The sequence below is a fragment of the Anopheles merus genome, chromosome 3R (genome assembly GCF_017562075.2).
Source record: "Anopheles merus strain MAF chromosome 3R, AmerM5.1, whole genome shotgun sequence".
Lineage (NCBI taxonomy): Eukaryota > Metazoa > Arthropoda > Insecta > Diptera > Culicidae > Anopheles > Anopheles merus.
The window spans coordinates 4913150-4931688 of record NC_054084.1 but is presented as its reverse complement, the minus strand read 5'-3'; the positions used below and the strand labels follow the sequence as shown (position 1 = coordinate 4931688).

The 18539-nt window shown below is 44.0% G+C and overlaps 2 protein-coding genes and 1 long non-coding RNA gene across 4 annotated transcripts; 1 reads left to right on the top strand and 2 right to left on the bottom strand.

Annotated features, from left to right (window-relative positions):
* The first annotated feature begins 5008 nt into the window (after positions 1-5008).
* LOC121596710 (ejaculatory bulb-specific protein 3-like) lies at positions 5009-13629 on the top strand. Of its 2 annotated transcripts, XM_041921895.1 has the most exons (5): positions 5009-5158; positions 5244-5555; positions 5702-5928; positions 12959-13150; positions 13242-13629. In XM_041921895.1, the coding sequence occupies exons 4-5, from the start codon at positions 12961-12963 to the stop codon at positions 13556-13558; spliced, it is 507 nt and encodes a 168-aa protein (XP_041777829.1). In that variant the 5' UTR covers positions 5009-5158; positions 5244-5555; positions 5702-5928; positions 12959-12960; the 3' UTR covers positions 13559-13629. The 2 variants fall into 2 exon arrangements, with proteins under 2 accessions (XP_041777829.1, XP_041777830.1); XM_041921896.1 differs by lacking the exons at positions 5009-5158; positions 5244-5555; positions 5702-5928 and having other exon boundaries at positions 12893-13150.
* Positions 9353-11350, bottom strand: LOC121596714. Its single transcript, XR_006005304.1, has 3 exons — positions 10777-11350; positions 10491-10707; positions 9353-9532 (listed from the first exon to the last, which is right to left on the bottom strand). It is a non-coding gene; the product is annotated as an uncharacterized LOC121596714 (long non-coding RNA).
* A 2173-nt stretch (positions 13630-15802) lies between the features above and the next one.
* On the bottom strand, positions 15803-17620 carry LOC121596713 (ejaculatory bulb-specific protein 3-like). Its single transcript, XM_041921900.1, has 2 exons — positions 17513-17620; positions 15803-16242 (listed from the first exon to the last, which is right to left on the bottom strand). The coding sequence occupies exon 2, from the start codon at positions 16211-16213 to the stop codon at positions 15833-15835; it is 381 nt and encodes a 126-aa protein (XP_041777834.1). The 5' UTR covers positions 16214-16242; positions 17513-17620; the 3' UTR covers positions 15803-15832.
* Between the last annotated feature and the right edge of the window lie 919 nt (positions 17621-18539).

Genomic DNA, 18539 nt, shown 5'->3' with positions numbered 1-18539 from the left:
CAAAGTTTTATTTTACCACCCGGCGCGACACACACACACACACATAGGCTTCATCCCCGTGGCAGGCGCGTGCAGTTCCGTCGGTGGCTGCGAGGATATGTGTACAAGAGTTTTTTTTTTTGTTCTACCGCAATCTGTTAGGAGAAGATTCGGTTGTTTTCGTCCATAGAAACTTCTAGCTACGAAGCGTGCATTCAAGTAAGAGGGGGGCTTGTTAAGCTTAGTTTTTCTTTTCCTCCATTTAAGCTTCCTTCCTATCTCAAGTGCATCGTGAGATGAGCTTTTTGCGTTTAGAGGGTTTGCAACATTTTTCATTTGCTCTTGCTTTGGTATGGGATGCTTCCCAAGTCACGCCCAACGTTCTGGCCCAAACGTTTGTCTTCACACCTAAACAAGCCCTGCATCATCTTGCAATGATTACTTTTTTATGCTTATTTCGTTTGATGTTTTTCGGAATGTTTTTCGCTGTCATACAACATGATTTCATACTTTTGCTTTCTCACCCTTGCTCTATTACGTTTTGTTTTAATTAACAAAAAAAGGGTGGCCAACAAAAACGATTAATCTAAATTCCTCATTAAACATGACTGAACTTTAGTAACGTGAACAATTGCCGGTGAGCTTATTTTAAAGGGCTTCTTATTTTTGTGTTTTTCTCCTTCATTTTCATACAATACACTTTTGCTTCGCTTTTCATTAATGTACTTTACTTGCAAAGGGCGTACAGTTATATTTGACTGTTTGCCCTTGAACTATGACAACCTTTCATAAGCTTTCCCATGATCTTGAGTATTATTTTAATAAAACTAATTTAAAAAACTCCCTTAAAAAAGCCCTAGCCACAATAAATATTTTTTAATTTATCTTCGATTGTTAAATCAAAAAGGTATAAATAAGGCACTCCACTTCGTGTGTTACTAATTGAATCGTCAAAATAAATTCTGGAAGCTTTTTAATTACTGCGTCTGCAAAACCCATCAATCGCATTCAGCAATGTTTACGTAAATTCTATCCCATTTACGCAAAGCATTTTGCACCTTTTGCCAGCAAAAACCCAAAAAAAAAAAACACACACACACTGAACAAGAATGGTTTGGAATCAATTCGAAATTGAATGCTTTCCACTCCGATTAAAAGCTGCGCGAATGCCGGGCCTTGTCATGCAATTTAATTGCTGCACAATTATTGTCGACAAAATTTATTCTCCTGCATCAACGAATGTATAAATTCCAAGCAAAGCAAAAAAGCATTTTATTCCATTGCTTCTGAAATGGTAGAAGGAAACAAACACAACAGCAAGCATCATGTACATAATTGCTAAGAGGCACACACACATGAACGCGTTTTCTGCATTCAAAAATATATCATTCTACTGTTGCAACATACTCGAGGTGGATGGGTAAAAAAGTAACAGTGGCCGGTGGTGCCAACTTCAAAACAAAATGAAACCATTTCGAACTATGGCACCGTACGTGCAACACATTTCGCCTGAAACGCTCTCCGATAACGCAATCAAAACAGCATGGCTTTGGTACGAAAAAAAACAGTCTCAATTTATTGGTACGCGGGTGAACCATTCTATACCACGAAAGCTCGAAACCGCTCGAAAGCTCCATCTGCAAGTGCTATTCGTCGAACGTCGATGGGAAAATGTTTTTCCTTCGCTTAAAACACTTGATTCCCGTTACGGTGAAAGGTTGTTTTTTTATTGCTTTCTATGGAACCAAACTCCAAGCATCATAAGTATAACAAATTACATTCCATCATACGGGGTCTTTCATCAAAACTCTGGAGCTCGCATTTGAACAGCGAGCTCTCTCTCCCTCTCTCCCCCTCGAACCATGAACCATCGACAAGGAATGTGCCCACCAGCCATCGTGACACACCTACAAACGAGTGGGCGTTTGCTGGTGTGCACTGGGGTGTGCTTTCACTGTAGTATCCCGATCCCGATGCAGTTACAAGTAAGCACCCGCCGGGCGGAGAACGGGGTCAAACAGAACATCGGCGCAACGTTTCGGCTGGTTTAGAGCGAGTTTTGCGAACGTGTAACGCGTAAACTTTGTTGTCATTCTGTGGAAGTATTTTTGGAAAGCTTATTTTTCAACATTCACATTTTGTTGTTTTACCCAGAAACCAAACGCCAGAGGCCACAATGGCGAAATAAAAGAATAATAGTAACAGAAGCGATAAACCACAATAATCATGTACTTCATTCAAGGCTAGAAAAATTGCCTACCAAAGTGTCTTGTAGTTATCATATTTTATCATTCCTTCTACATTCTTTTCGTTTTGAGTAACTTTTTCAAACAAATCAACTCATATGTCGCATTATTCTTTCTCTTTATTACAACTCCCTCTCTTCAACAGTAGAAACAAACGTATCAGAAATCATTAGTATATCTATTCCAATTCCCACACGACGGTGTCATCTGTGCAGCGGAATGCATGCCGGAAAAAAGGACAAGTTAAACTAACAACGACAGCCCGCGTTTGATTGCATCCTAGATTGACGTATCTGTGTGTTTGAGCAGGAGGGTAAACAAACACATGCCACATATCCGCGAGGATGGAACAGTCCCATTGAATATTCATCATCATCCATCGGCGATGCCGCTTGCCATTTGGTTCTCATCTCGACGCGACAGTGCTTCGAGCGAAGCTGTCGTTCGGCTGTACAGGAAAACCAACGCAGCGTGGATGGTTGTGACTAATGCGGAAACTAATAGTTCTACGACCGCAACATAACCGTTGTTTGAGTTTGATAGAGGAGCATGTCCTTCACTTGAATGCTTGGTATCATCTGTCATTGTTTCCCTTGGGTAAGTAGAAAAGGGAATGAACATACATTTTCCCGTTTTCCAATTAAATCATTTAATTATTGTTTTTTTTTTTTTGTTGTAAGGAGCAAGCTATAGTGTTGGCATTATTTCATAGCAAGTCAAAGTGAAGTATCGTAAAATGTGGATTTTTTTAACCTTTATCTTGTACAACTAATCCACACTTTGGTTACAGAGTCACAGGACAAACACAGATTGTCCCACACTCAATCCACTAGCGTATCTCTTCGACCCTAAAAGCATTTCCTACTTTGTCAAAAAAGCTTCAGAAGTCAATTAAATCATTCTCATCATGGAATACGGTCTAATCGTTATCGTCCTATCCATGGCTTTCTAAACGTATGGTTCGGCACGATGATGTGAAAAAAAGATTTCCACAATCAATCCACTTCCGCGAATACCGATTGAATGTTCCACTTCTCTCCCATTCGTTTGCATCAGCAAAAAAAACTCCTTTCCGGAAACGAGAGCCCCAAGCCACACACACACATAACCAAGCGCCTAACGATCAGGAAGAAATGAAACATGACTTTTAGAAAGCTACGTTATCCCGCGGGACGTTTCCGTACCGTGGTTCAGTATGCCAACGGAATCGATAACGGAACGATGCCAATCCCCTCCCCGCTCCAGACTTTAGTCTATCCCATCCAGCAACTAACCGCACCACACCTCTAATGGGCACACACACACACAGCGGGACGAGCTTGTAAGCTTCGCTCGCGACAACCAAACGTTCCATCGGACGTCATAATGTGTTGCACGGTCATAAAACTCGACCGTGCACGCTCGCTAGGAAGATAAATGGATGCATAAATTGCAGTGCAAAAGTGTAGCCAGTACGCTTCCGCTGCCACTGGCAGAACGCGTTGATGATTATTTACAGCGACATTAACAACACCATGGCATGGCCGAAGGTATGGGTGCCCCAGTGACCCAACCAATCTCCCAATCCATGCGGTCGTTTATTGGGTCACCATTTGTTGTCGAATGGGTGCGCCATGGGCCGTATTATGTTTGAACGATTCAATTCTGGGTGAAAGTAATAACGATTGTCACCACAGCTTCCAGTAATTGGAGCAAACGGTATGCAGGATCATTTATAATACCCCATGCATTGGTTGGGAAACAGAGATTATTATTTTATTATTTATCTGCTGTTGAAATCATTCCGCATATCCCTCCAAAATTGTTTCCAATTCCAGCTCTTCCACTTCAGACTTTGAACTTTGATCGTAATGTAGTGTAGTGAGGTCAAACGCCCTTCTTCTGGATGTAGAAACGATCAAGCCGCACATCTTTGCATTCAATCATTTTAATTGCAACAAACCACACCAAATTACCATTGCTATCCAGCACACACACACCGGCGTAAAAAAGCGTGCTATCTACATTTTGCCACTTGATCGAATTCAAACATAAAATGCTTCTGAAGCATTCGAGACACCCGAAAAAAAATCAGACCAACGCGCAATCGGAAGATTCTTCTCGAATCGGTAGTCCATTTGCGTCATTGATCGACTTATGATGACTGTCGGAAGAGGCGCCATACTGTTGCTGCGCCAAAAGCAAAAGCCAATAAATTAAACACCTTATCCAGCTGTAGGGTTTTTTTTTCAGAGTTTCAGTATGGGGTGTTTCTCTCTCATTCTCCGCCCAACAGACACCATACAGATTAATTTTTTTTTGCGCGAAAAAAACAAACAAAAAAATAGCTCACGTCCCTTGTAGCGATCTAAAAAATGAAAAAGAAGAACTCACCTCCTCTCCAAACCAAGGTCATCCAGTGTACTTTCTTCTGTTCGGTTCCGCTGATCTGTACCTCACACTTTCACTCATCCGGAGGCCTGTCTCGCTGCAAACGAAGTGCTGTTCAACCTCGTTAGTCGATTTGTAGACTGGCAGCTTATGCAAGAGAGCAGATACGGGCAATTGTGGTTGAAATGACTTGCTGGCTTCTTTTGTTAAAGTAGAGCTTACACCATCCACGGCCGTGTCCGGGATGCGATTACTTGAAATTCATTTCTTCAGCTTGCACCACTCGGTCATGGTCTACTGCGCACAGCTTCCGAAGTGCAAATAATATTTAACGAACTTTTATAGCTGTGTGACTCGACTGTTTTTTTGAATATATTTTGTTCAAGTGTCATCCAAGGCGGCGGGACAAGGATCCTGTCACCACTGTACCGACCAAGGTGTGGTAAGCCACCAACCAAGTGGATTAAAATCTTTGATTCTGAAATTGGTTATCTTGATGAAATATTGCGAATTCAGTGCTTCAGCGCATTTGTCCTCCCATTCCAAGCCGCATTCCAGAACAGGTAAAAAAAACTCCGACACATTCGAACGTACTGTTACAGCCCCATTAATGGCTACCTCACTAATAAATACCTTCGTTCGAAGCAGCCTGTACAAATGTTTGCACATGCCAAACTGTCCACTTAAGGGAGTTGTTACCATACCCTCCCATTTGTGTACGCATTATGCGAACACACGGGAGCAATTGAAAATCAGGAAAACAGACAATCATACTTCCCCGAAAGCCCGCAACGCTCATTGTCTAAATAGTAGAGCGCGAGCAAAGAAGAAGCAAAGCTCTCTGCTGAGCTGCAGTTCTTAACTTCCACGTTTTTGTGGCCAGCAAATACACGAATCTATGTACCTCCCTCCAAACACTCGTTCAATCTATGGCTGGGTGGGTTGAACGACTCGGCGGTGGTAAGTGTACTCAAGCGTACCAAGCCACGTCCGTCGCGTGCACTGTTTGCCTGAGAGCCCAAGAACGACAGTTTGTAGGATAAACCCCATCTGCCAAGAACGACCAGCTTCCGCACCCTCTCACGCACTTTTTGTTTTTATTACAGAGACACCCTGTTGAAGCCAGCTGGAAAGATCGCATCTCGTTTCCGTACCACACATAGGTACGTGAAGAAGACACTGGAAATGGCCGTCCATAACCCGCGGTGCGGCGGCTTTGTTTGCGATGGCGTGTCAGCAATTTTTCGGAACCCAAAGAACCCAACAATCAAAGTCCAACGACCATCCAATAAACGCTGACCAGAAGACTCACAGAATCTGTCGTGCGGTATCCGTAAGTGTTGTTGTTCTCTGCATGCTAAATACTCTTCACTAGAGACTCAAGTACCAATCAATGGCCGAACTAGAATGGGCGGAAGGTATTCTAGTTTCGGAAGATTGACAAATGGTACACAGGCCTCTTGATGGATGGGTGACTTGGAATGGGCAGTTCAATGGGATATGATTGAGTGGAGTCATCACGTTCACGTTCTGGTGATATTTGCGCGGTACGGAAGTATCGCTACATACCTTCCGGGTGATCTCTCTTACATTCCGTACTCCTTAGTAAACAACTGAGATACATATACGCTCAGTGCACAACAATGCTAAGGAGTCATTGTGGGAGAAGAATTAATTGACCGTAAAAAGGGCACACATTTATCTTTTTTTATTCTTTTGCTAGAATCACGACGTAACAAAGCGCTTAGTACATCTTCCAGTCATAATTACTCAAAAATGTCACGATCTTATCCTTTCCTCTGATGGCATTACAATGCAAGCAGGAATTCACTGCCAGCACCTCGCTCTATAGCCGATTGTTAAATATTCTGTTAGATAACCTGTAATTTGTAAATAAAAAACCTGCCCCCCCCCCCCCCCCCCCCCCAACATGTCTGGCACCTCCGGTCGGTTAGAACAGAAGGGAGTTAAACCGGCTTCGTAAGGAGGACGCCTTACTGACTGACGTCAGCAGAACGATTGATAGACAGTTACCGAACTCCAATCACATACAGCTAGATCTCGATACGAAAAGTAGGAAAAGGTAATATGAAATGGCAAGCCATCATAGCAAGGCTATCCAGCACTAGAAACCAACCACGGATCGATTGATCCGGTATCGGTGGATTTTATTTCCATTAGATTGCATTTTCTTACCCTTGCAGCAGCTGCTGCTGCTCATCAGTTTATTATTAACCGCAGCTTCCCTTACCTTGCGAAATTTGATTGATCCGTTTAACGTTTCATCAGCTTTATTAAATATCCTGTTTGCTAATGAAAATATCATCCCGCACTCTGCACATTTCCATTCTGCCCTTGGGAAGTGTTTCGCGGTGCAACAGGTGGGGCAACCACCAGCAGCCATGTCAGTTCAAGCTGTATTTTTTTATCGCTTTCAAAGCAACAGAAGCGAACCTTTATGTCTTGTGTAGAGAATTCTCTGGAACGTAAGGCGATAAAAAAGAAATATCCTCACACCCATCGCCATCAATCGATACGCCCTTCGCGTTACCTTTTGACATCTTTTTTTGTTCCTTCTCCTCCATCTCCAAAATTGAAAGCGAAGAAAATAAAACCCAACCACAACCCACAATGACCTCTTACTTTTAACTGAGAGGCTAGCACTTTTGTTTTCCTCATTCTGCCGGCTTGGCGCCATGGCTGACTGTTCCGTCTGGGTTTCGCAAGTTGGCCGTTGCGTGGCTGTGATGGTTGTGGCTTACGAAAAGCTCACCCTCAAACCTTTCCCCTCCGATCCGATGGAGCCTTCAGCACGGTAGGTAACGACCCATAACCTGCGATTGTCCGGCAGGAGACGCTGACCGCAGAAATCACAAGCTGACACCGTATGTGGCTGAAAGTTTTTTGGCTGATGGGATTTAAAGGGACCGGTTTTATAGTTAATGGGAGAAAAATAAGCTCAACGCCACGGTTCACAGAACAGAAAGTGCAACGATGGTCTACAGCAGCGTTGCGGTTTGGTGAGGGATATTAGCATACTGAAAAGGAGATTATAGCTTTCCTTAAGCTCCAAAGTAATAACAATATGTCACCTTTCTTTACTGACAAATCCTACAAATTTGAAATTTACAGCTTTTATGACTTGACATAATTCAAACAAGAACATTTACTGGGAAGAAGTAGTGTATAATACTACATTATTCTGCGAAAGTATATCCAATCTCATGAATCAAATGCTTCATATTGAATCTGTAGCTCAACTACCCGGAAGCAATGGGAAGCATTTCCACCTTAAGGACATCAAACACATTCGTGTGTCCTATTTCACAGTTAATTACTACAAAATACTATCTTAGAAGGACACAACTCACGTCACCACCGTGTTTCGTGCTCGTGTTTCACGTAGATATTTGCGCATGATACTGTAATTTCGCATCTCCCAATACTCAGGCGACCTTAACCCATTTGCACATTTTGCTACGCAGATCGTAGATGCACAAACCTGCGCTCCTCATGTACAGCTGTAAAGTGCAGCGAAAACATGCTGACGAATGCTATAATGAGCTCGAAGCTCCGTGCACAAAACAGTGACAATTATTACCATTCGCCAATGGAGCGGCCAGTAGGCTTGAGGTTGCCAAATCAAGCCTTTGTAGGATGTAATTGAACGTCCCAACACCGAGCGGCGGGCCGGTTGAAACCGAAAATTAGATTGACTTTGAGGCTACAAATTTTAAATTACAGCAGCCGAAATGTACCGCCTCTCTTTCGTGCCGCAATGTGGACCGGAAATGAGGAAGCTGCTGCTGCACGGAAGTGCCTGGTAGCGGTGTGAGCGCCGTTTTTGAGAAATCGGCAAACTGTCGTCAGACAAACTTTTCGAAGCTGCTTAACCATTGGCCATAATAATTATCATCAGCATCAGAGCATTTTCATTCCGACGAGAAACATGACGCTCTATAGGCTTAATGATGCGGGTAACCTTCTTCGCTACACGTATTTTGTATGAAAAGAGATGAAGATTATGAATGGAAAATAATAGATCTGCCTGCTAGAAGATGTGTACTTATTTTCATCGAGCATGAATCAACATACGCGTACATATTTTGTTCCATTTTAAATCAAATTTTCAAACATTAGACCTTCACACTATTTTGACCAGCTTTATTTGATATTTGTTATTGCACACTATCTTTGATTTGGCTTGTATCATCTGCATACAGTTGCTAGTCATTCGAGAGTTAAAAAAAAATCTTAGTTTATGGTATTGCATAACTGTTATCGCACATTCGCTTCCGTCAACAAACACCTAACTGTTCACCGTGATTCACACCCAGCATAATTTCCTGTTGAGTTATCGACCCATGAATAAAAAACAGATGCGGCCTATTATCAAAAGAAAATAACGGAGGACTTTTGTGAATTTTAATCGTATTTAGAAATGCACAAAAAATCACCATCAAATTTGAATAAAGCTGGTCGTGTCGTTTTTTATGGAACGAACGTTTCATAGCGCTTAGCGGGAAACGCTTCCCTCTTACGTTGCATACCCTGCAGGCGCAATGTGCTATATGTTAACGCGATAGCATAACGTTCAGGCGAAATTGATGTTATTCTAAAAATAGCTTTCATGTTGCTGGTTTTTAAAGCCAGATTTAAAATTAGATCAATTTGACATTGTCTGTACAAAAAAATAGTGTTTTTTCGAATGCAATTAACATTCAGCATTAGCATTTATTAGACAAATAAACATCGTATAGATTTTTACAAATAATATTTTTATTCAACTTCAATTATGAGTTTTAAACAATATTCATATCTTCATCATATAACACACAAACTTCGACAGTACAACCTAAACCTAATTATATTTAATTTCTTTCGTTGATAACTTGCAACACTCCTGGATGGCTTTATTATCCTAAGGTAATTCATCCCTGTAAATAGATTAAAAATATGGTCCATCATAAATATTTCCGCTCTGGTAACAAAACTAAAGAAACACCCCTAACAATCGACAACTCCCTATCTATCATTTTAAACCCACACGAATAATTCGAGCTGAACTCGAAGCACATACTGACGTCAGAGCATGAGTGTCCATTATTGATGGGCACAAAATTATACCGAAATGAACGTTTCAACCCTTTGCGTGAAGTATGCTCAATAAGACGAGGTTCTTTTTGCGCCTCACAGCACATCCCAACTTTGTACGAACAGCACGAGACACCAGAACAATGGATGCGCGTAATTGCTGCTCGTCGATAAACGGTGGAGAAAAAAGTGTGTGAAGTTTTTTTTTTACTGAACGAATGAGTACTTCTTGTACCAATGATGAGTGTTGAGCTTTTGTGGCTATCCTCTAGTATGAAGTTCCAAAACTGAAGTAGCTCTTTTTTTTAATCTGAACGTCTCTTTGTGACCTCTAAAAGGTCAATACCCAGACTTTGAAGCGGTAGGCAAACATTGTTAAATGATATAGTGTTAGGTTTTGTTTCTAAATTCTTAAAGAATCCGAGTGTAAAACTGGTGGAATATTCAGCATTCCCAATTTTCTGTTTGCTTCGCAGCCACCAAAATACAACACCAAACAAACATTGACCTTTCCAATTAAACGGTAAAACTTGCCAACAGCGTGTGACATCGATTGCAACGGTCAACAAACCGTTCCAAACCATCGCCAAGTCAATGACACGGATTATAACACCAGGCCGCACACGACTGGTCGGAACTGGCCAGACAGCGGTCAAATATGGAATAACAATTACTTTAATCAACCGTGAACACACAGTAGGGCTGATATCACCGCCGTTAACACGCTTCCTTTTGCCAAAAAGAAATACACGCGGAGGCATCGGGAGAAATTCAAAGCAAACATTGTTCAATGATACTTACCGCCTTGGTTCTGAAATCATCAGCTCAGTCTCATACATGTTTTGTGGCATCCATTGGGATCGAATTTCAATTGTCCTGAGTATTCGATAAACCTGCTTTCGATTGATAGAAGCACTAGAGAGACGGTTGCATTTCAAGGTCATCCATCATTCGCCCGTACGATCGAGATGCAAGCGTCTCAAATATTGCTTCTCGGAGTGCCACCGTCCAAAAAGTCCTACGAGAAAGATACAATAACATCTATAGCTATTACTTTTTTCCCAACACACACTCATCCTAGACACACCTTTGGGCGAATCACCAAGAAAGTCGAGCCCGCGTAATGACGTTTCATCTTCGATGTACTGCGCGAGAACGATTCGCTCACGATCGTGAAACAGTACGAAATTCCCCAGCACGAAACAAAACAGCACTAGCACGATTCGGCTTCCAATCGTGGCCATTGTTGTACTGTGTTCAGGATACTCTAATATCAACAGACAGTTACAAACAGAGCACGTTTTGTGTCACCGACGACTGGAATCGCCCAAAACCAAACGACGCGCAAGTTGTGAACGTTGTGCGACGCTTCACTCGGTGCGATAATCGAACGCGTACTGAGTGCGGCCGCGAGTCTTTTGCACAATTGAGCTTCCCTGTTCTGCGCCTCCTTTGCGCAAAGCGTCCCCTCGATCGAGCTCGATTACGCACGTCACAGGCGAAGCACAAGGGGGATGGACGATCGTTGCTCGTCACTAGAATTATGAGTGCCTTTTCTTACGCTTCGTCATACCGCTTGTCCGCGCTTGCCACTCGACTTACGGTTGCCGTTGGAACATTGAACGGCAGTCAAAATCGCACGCCAGTCCCTCGCTTTACTCACTCGGTAAACTTAGGACAATGCTAAGCGGAGCAAGATCACTGTGGAGTTTAGGGATGGAACACGCTGCTTCTACCACGAGACGGTCAGCTGATTGGATTTAGCCCAGACCCTTGGTCTGGCGCTGCCGCCGCTAAATTGCTGCTTTATCATTTAAATTGAAATCTCCATTCGATTTGCGTCGTGTCTAGGGGAACTTTCGAGATTCGAGAAGATAAAGCTGGGATTGACAGTATGATGCGTTTTGTTATGATTTGCTGACAAAATTGTTTGTTTTGCTTATTTCCTTATTTCTACTATGTTTTCTAATGTTCTTTCAATTATGTTGGTCACGTTCTCGTTTGAAAGCGCACGAGCTACCGTAACATCCTAACCATGCTCAATCAATTATGCTATCGTGACGCTTGTGTTCGCTTCCTATTACCATAACGTCTCCATGTCTCCAGGCGCGCATGTACTGAGTCACTTAATTTCAAACATTAGCGCTACTTAATGCTCTCAATGGCAAACAACGTGCGCTACTGCATCGCTCTCCCGGCATCTTAGCAGGGCGTGTCAGACCGCATCGGACAGGCATGTGAGCTGCTAATATCAATCTTCAGCCAGCCGAACTGCTAACTGGTTCGGACAACGTGCGTCGTCGCGGTGAAAGAAATTCGTAAATCAAAATAAATAAACGACGGTTTAGAATGACGCGGCTTGAAATGTGAGAATGGTGGGTGGTTGGTTTATTGGGTCACTATTTGTACGTGGGTTCATTGACGGTTATCAGCTGCTTGTATCGGTATCTAAGTTATTTTTTGGTTTGTTCCCTTCAATGAAGGATAGAAGGATGATTCTTCCTCAAAATCACAAACTCAACCACATTCAAATGGCCTGAAAAGCATTTGATTACTATTATTAGATCTTCTTTAGAAAAGTAACACACTGATGATACTTTTCTAACACATCGTACGCAATAATCGTTCCAATATTGTATGCAAGCCGCGACAGGAGTATTAAACGCCTGAACTATATGCTTCGATTGCTATACATTCCTTTGCGCCTGTAACCTATGCAATTTAATATCTCGCTCTACAAACAAGTGTTTGAAATCTTCTTCAGTAAATCGCGAATTTTAAACACTTAATTTAACATTTCACAACAATATGGATTTCCCTACATAGCTTCCAGTGTTTATTCAAACGTGATTAACTTTATCAGAAACTGTTCTGTGGGATTGTTCTTCAACTTGAATCCTACAGTAAGTAACAAAAAAATGTTTCTATAGTTTTGTTCTACAACTGACTTATCAATGTATGCTGATATCGTGCTACATCTACAATATGAAAACAAAACGATTACTTTCAATGCTAGGTTGAATGCAAGGTGATAATAATGTTATTGCCTATTACAGAAATTGATAGAATTGCAGCACGCACGGTCTGTACCATCGATTATTCGTTTATGTATCCAGACTTATCAGTGGCTAATTTGACTAAATTGCCATTCGACTGGCATATAAAACTGCCATCGATAAGCAGATACTGTGGTTGTTCGTCCACAAAACTCTCAACTGAAAGAACGCCAAAGTGATCGTGTGTAGTGATAAAACTGTGTGGTTTTTTAGTCATGGAGCGCTTTCTACTACTGTTGCTGTTCGTGGCGATCGTGCTCGGTGAACCAGCGAACGAAACCTACGTCACCAAGTACGATAACATCGATCTGGAGGAAATTTTCAGCAGCAAACGTTTGATGGATAACTACATGAACTGTCTGAAAAACGTTGGTCCTTGTACGCCCGACGGCCGAGAGCTGAAAGGTAGGTTGGTATGGGCGTGAAAGGCTTGCCTCGTGCTCGACCATAAACCGACCAGCTTCAACTTTTATCATCTTCCAACTCCTCCTAACAGACAACCTTCCCGATGCGCTGATGAGCGATTGCGTGAAATGCTCCGAAAAGCAACGGATCGGCTCGGACAAGGTGATCAAGTTCATCGTCGCCAACCGGCCGGACGATTTCGCGATCCTCGAGCAGCTGTACGATCCGACCGGCGAGTACCGGCGGAAGTACATGCAGTCGGACGCGCTGGCCGAGCACGTGAAGCAGGAAGACAGCGACTTATCGTCGAGCGGCGACGGCGACGCAGACACTGAGACCGAAGCCCACGCAACCGAGCATAACTCTCAAGATCATGACCACCGTGAAGGACAGTCGGATGCGGAGTGAAAATTGAAGCACAAACGCCACCATGTACTGCAATTGTGTGTAATAAAAATCACATTCGCTTCATAGCGTCATCAATTCACACAAATACATAGCCTGTCTAGGTAGTAATCTTCATTTCCACACATTTGCGTGTGCAATCGTGGCTAGACACATACAAAGTAGTTTCCTACAGTATGCAATTTTCTACCGCGCCAGCTTCACCGTGTGCCAAAGCGACGACAAGCTCAGCCGGACAGTTCGATCGACTCCAATTTCTCGCTAATGGCGGCATTCCTCCCCCCCCCCCCTGACAGTCCATCATTAGATGGCACTCTCGTGCCTGTGCCCCATGCACGTGAGTGAAGAAAAAGGTCGGCGATGCGTTTTCGACGCTAAAAGTCATAATTTGCCGCCGTTCTGTTCGACCTCCGCGACCGATCACCGTTGTACAATGGAGCGTTGTTGTGGAGCGTTTTTCATGCCCAGCGAACTTCAGCGGTCCGAAATGCGTCGACCTCGTGTACCGCCGGCATTAAAAAGCGCTTTTCGTGCATTAAGAGTGCAGCTGCAGCAACGGATGATGATTCATCCGTGGGTGAGCTACTAAAGCCGTCTGCAAATCTATGCCCACTAGTGGACAAGCGGCGTGTGTTGAAACCAGCGAAGGACAGCGTGCAAAATGTCCGCACGGAACTGGCTTTTATGATAGACGCATGATTTTTCGTAACGGTACGGTTGGATAAAAACAAACGCATTGAGAGTCGCTTAATTGTGACACGTTTTTATTTCCATTCCAGTTGACACGGTGGTTTGGCACATGGCTCAGGAGATGCAAGAATAAAAAAGTGCCATTAAAACCGTAGTAGGACATACTAAACGAATCTGACACATGGTTTAACGGGTTAGAAGGAGGGTTTCGATGATTCATCCTGTGTATTTTTAGTGCACTTAGTGCTCTGTCAGTATATTGTGCATGCACTGATTGCATCACTCTTTTTACGCAATACACCTTCGATTCTCCAACCCACGTTATTCTTAAGCACTCTCAAGCTGTCCCTCCCTCTCAACAACAACAAAAACAACATCCCATCGATAATTGCCCCGACCAAGCTGCTCAATTGAATTGACCCTTTTTTGTCCTTCGTAAAAAAAGGAAATCGAAAGGGTGGGCACACACACACACATTACTCAACCACGTCCTACTCAAAATCCAACCTTCTGACCTTAGCCAAAGGAAAGATGATCGAAATTTGTACGACCATCACCTGCCCCAACTGCACCGCACACGCATCACACTTAAACCGCTTTCCTTTTTCGGAAGAAAATGAAAGCTCTTCGCCCACTTGGGGTGCTGCTGCATCGATTGCACCGCCCTGTTGCCATCTCTTCTTCAACTGTGCTGCACCCAATACAACAATGGTTGTTATTATTACAGCTTGGGTGCTTGGTTTCGAAATGCGCTGCATCACGCAGCAAAAGGATGAATGGTGACGAAACTCTGCACAAATTATGTTATTATGCAACAGATCCCGAAATGGTGCGATGCATGGGGTTGTGATGATGCTGCTGAACCATGAGCCGATTTTTAAAGTAGGTCACCTACTGCTAAGAGAGCTCTATTTATCAATGCTTCCGATGTTTCTTGCAGAGATTTATGTACCACAAACATATTAAAGATCATTTCGGATATGAGATACTACTGTAAGATATAAAGAATAAGCCCAATTTGTTTTTGTTTATAGTTAAAACTGTTTGTTGTCTCTGTTTATTGGTGTACTGATGAAGTTTATAAGTGTTGAAAGTTCGCTCAGAAGACGCCGCTTCACAACACACCGTCCGTTGATCGCTGTCCACTGCTGTTCTTGCCCAGACGATCGTGCGGGTTGAGTTTTCATTTAAAACAAATTATTAACGCTTCATGAACCCATAGGATTCGACGACTACTTGCTTTGCTGCTCTTCCTTCGCATATCACATCACCGAACTGTCGGTCACCATTAGAAGGGAGGCCGAGCTCGATCGTTTGCTCCGTTCGAGGAATGCGCCGGCACTCTCTCTTCGCAGGCTGGACACGTCGGCCTAACTAACACTGCTGTTCTGAGCTGTAGGTTATGTAGGTTTGTGTTTGTGTGTGTTTTGCGAATGTAAGTAAAGAGGCACTTGGTTCTGATATGCAGTTTACCTGCCCGGTACGGTCAATTCAGTCCCTAAACATTATCTCGCACGTCCCATTTCGTTGCGCAAGCGGTCCAGATCGTTTTTTTTGTGACACTAACAAAAACATAGCGTACACTCCTTACAGGTTGATGCCCTTCTTCTTGGCATCCTCGCGGTACTTGTTGACGTAGATGTTCTCCGGGTCGTACTTCTTCTGCAGGTTCTCCCACTGGTCCTTGCGGTTGTCGATCAGGTAGTTGATCACCTTCTCGGTGCCACTCTTCTGCTTCTCGCTACACTTGGCACAGTCGGTCTTGAGGGCGTCCGGCAGGATGCGCTTCAGCTCGTTACCGTCCGGGGTGCAGCGGCCAGTATCCATCAGACACTTGTAGTAGTTGTTGAACAGACGGTCCGACTTCAGGATCTCGTCCAGATCGACACCATCGTACTTGGTGGTGTACTTATCCTGGGCGGCGACGGCGGCAACCAGGGCCAGGGCGACAACGACGAAGAATTTCATCTTTGCACGGATGAGGGGGTTTTAGTTGACTGTTTTTGTGTGAGAATACAAATGAAAAAAGGAGTGTTCTTAGTACACTGGTTGGATAAACACGATCACATTAGCGAGTGAGCGAAAACGCTCAAACCATGTTCACTACTTCACAGCTACACAACAACTCTTTCGAACGATTCGCTCAAACCGAGCTGAGTGTTTTTATCACTGCATTTGAGACCAAAATTATATACTATCTACACCGCGTGCCTGCCATTCCCCGCCATTTGCAGCTCTGACCTATGGCACGGGCAATAACACAAATGCACTGTGCGCTCCGGCAACCCGCTAACCTACTAATGTCACACACTACCCTTGCATTGTGTTGTGTGGCAATCAAACGCACTCAAACACACAAACAGCAAAAACTGGCTGCTCCACGTGGCGGATCTTTAGGATCGGTTCCGTGTGCCGGGCCATGGTCGTGGAGGGAAGTGTACGCAGCGAGCGGTACTCCACCATACGATAAGTGATGAGTCAGTCTGGCTAGTTATCACTGATTACACCGTCCTCGGAAGGGTGTGCGTGTGTCCGCTCAAAGAGGTGTCTTTGAATATCTACGTTCTACCTTCCCCATTTCTAAGAAATCAACGACAACGCCGCAAAAAACAAACTTTGCACCGAGCAAACGGTTCGACGGGACGATCGCAGGCGGGTAAATAGCGGCCTGTGAATCGTGCAAATGGTGTTTGTAAACATGTGTACCTAGCACATTATCGAATGGGATTGTAAAGTTTGGAGGAATTGCGCATAGTTAAAGGGCATGATCGAGCTATCTAGATCTTGAAGGGAATTATTATCTTGCTGAACTAAACAAAACAATTACTTTAAAAGTTGCTTTCTTCCTTTCTAAAACAAAGAATAGCTTTATCTTCTTATCATCTAGTGATTTACACCTTTCGAACAATTATTCGATCGCTTCTACCTGCCGCAATTGCCAACAATTGGCTTTAATAACGAAAGACTTCAACGGCGCACTAAAAGCGACGAACCCGCCTTTATAGCAAGCAACTCACTATTGCGCAAACCGTTCAAGCATTAATTACTGCACACACTCTCACACTTATTGTTTTCCCGGATACTGTTACACGGCCTCACCTAGAATATCTTCCCCCTTTTCACTAGCTTTTACAAATTACTAAACGGTAACCAGTGTTGCCAATTAAGCTGTCATCTACTCTTTTGCGATCTTGATCGCCTACCCCTGCCTGCCTCACTTGATCCTTCGCCGGGCTCTCCTCGGTCCAAGCCACCGGGAATACTTACCCTTTTCGGGGTGAAACTCGGTTTGCTGCTCACTGAATACAGGCAGAAGCCAAACTGTGACTATCTGCAGCTCTGGAGCAAGCTTATATACCGAACGAAACATATTTCGTTCGCTTCCCTGTTCGCCAAACCAAACCCTCCCGAGCCAAAGGGGGTCCCGCTGCTGCTCGGCCTTTTCTCAACCGTCATGCTCCTTCTTGCTGTTGTTTTTGTTTTTGTTTCTGTATCGGTGTATGTGTCCCCCGCTTCCTATTTCGTGTTTCTGTTTTCGTGCGTTCAGGCCTTGGCTGCGTTTCTTCCCGCCGGCTTGTCTGCGCCGGCGTTCCGCTCGCGCCACTCGGGTCGAAGTTTCCTGACGCCGCGCGCTCGCTCGCTGTTTTTCGGCTGTGGCTTGGCTCGCCCGCTCAACCACACCAGCTGATCGTCCTTCCTGTTTTATCGCACACGCGCTATCGCGACAGCATCATCATCTTTGACGTGTATGATTCGTTCGCTCTTCTTTGCCATGCAGCGTCTACAAGTACTCTTCGTTCGTGGTTCTCTCCCCTCCCCCCTCCCCAATCCCCATGGCCGCGGGGTGACCGCGAACATCGCATAAACAAACTTATATGAGCCACGAGTGGGTTGAAGTTGTTTAATTTTATTTATTTTTGGACCAATGGGGCTGGCTCAAAGCTACTCGACGCTGCGATGTCTGTGTCTGTGCCTTTGAACGCCCTCGGGACGATGTTGTGCCATAATCTTCACCATCCCAGCGCATAATTAGCATGATCAGCGGCGTCCACGGTCGAGAACGGTTGGTCAATAGAGGCGAGAGGGAGGACCGAAGACGCTGATAAGTACACGAAAGCAAAGGAGCTTACTGGGGAAGGTGAAATCGTGTACCATTTTGGTGAATATTAGTCGATCGTCTGGTCTTGTAGCACCCAGACGTGTGGGATTCGTCAAGCGTCTTGTCTGCTGCGGCCGATAGAAGATTTGCAATCGTCTCCATCGTCGACCCGAAACCAGTTCCCCGCAAAGCAGA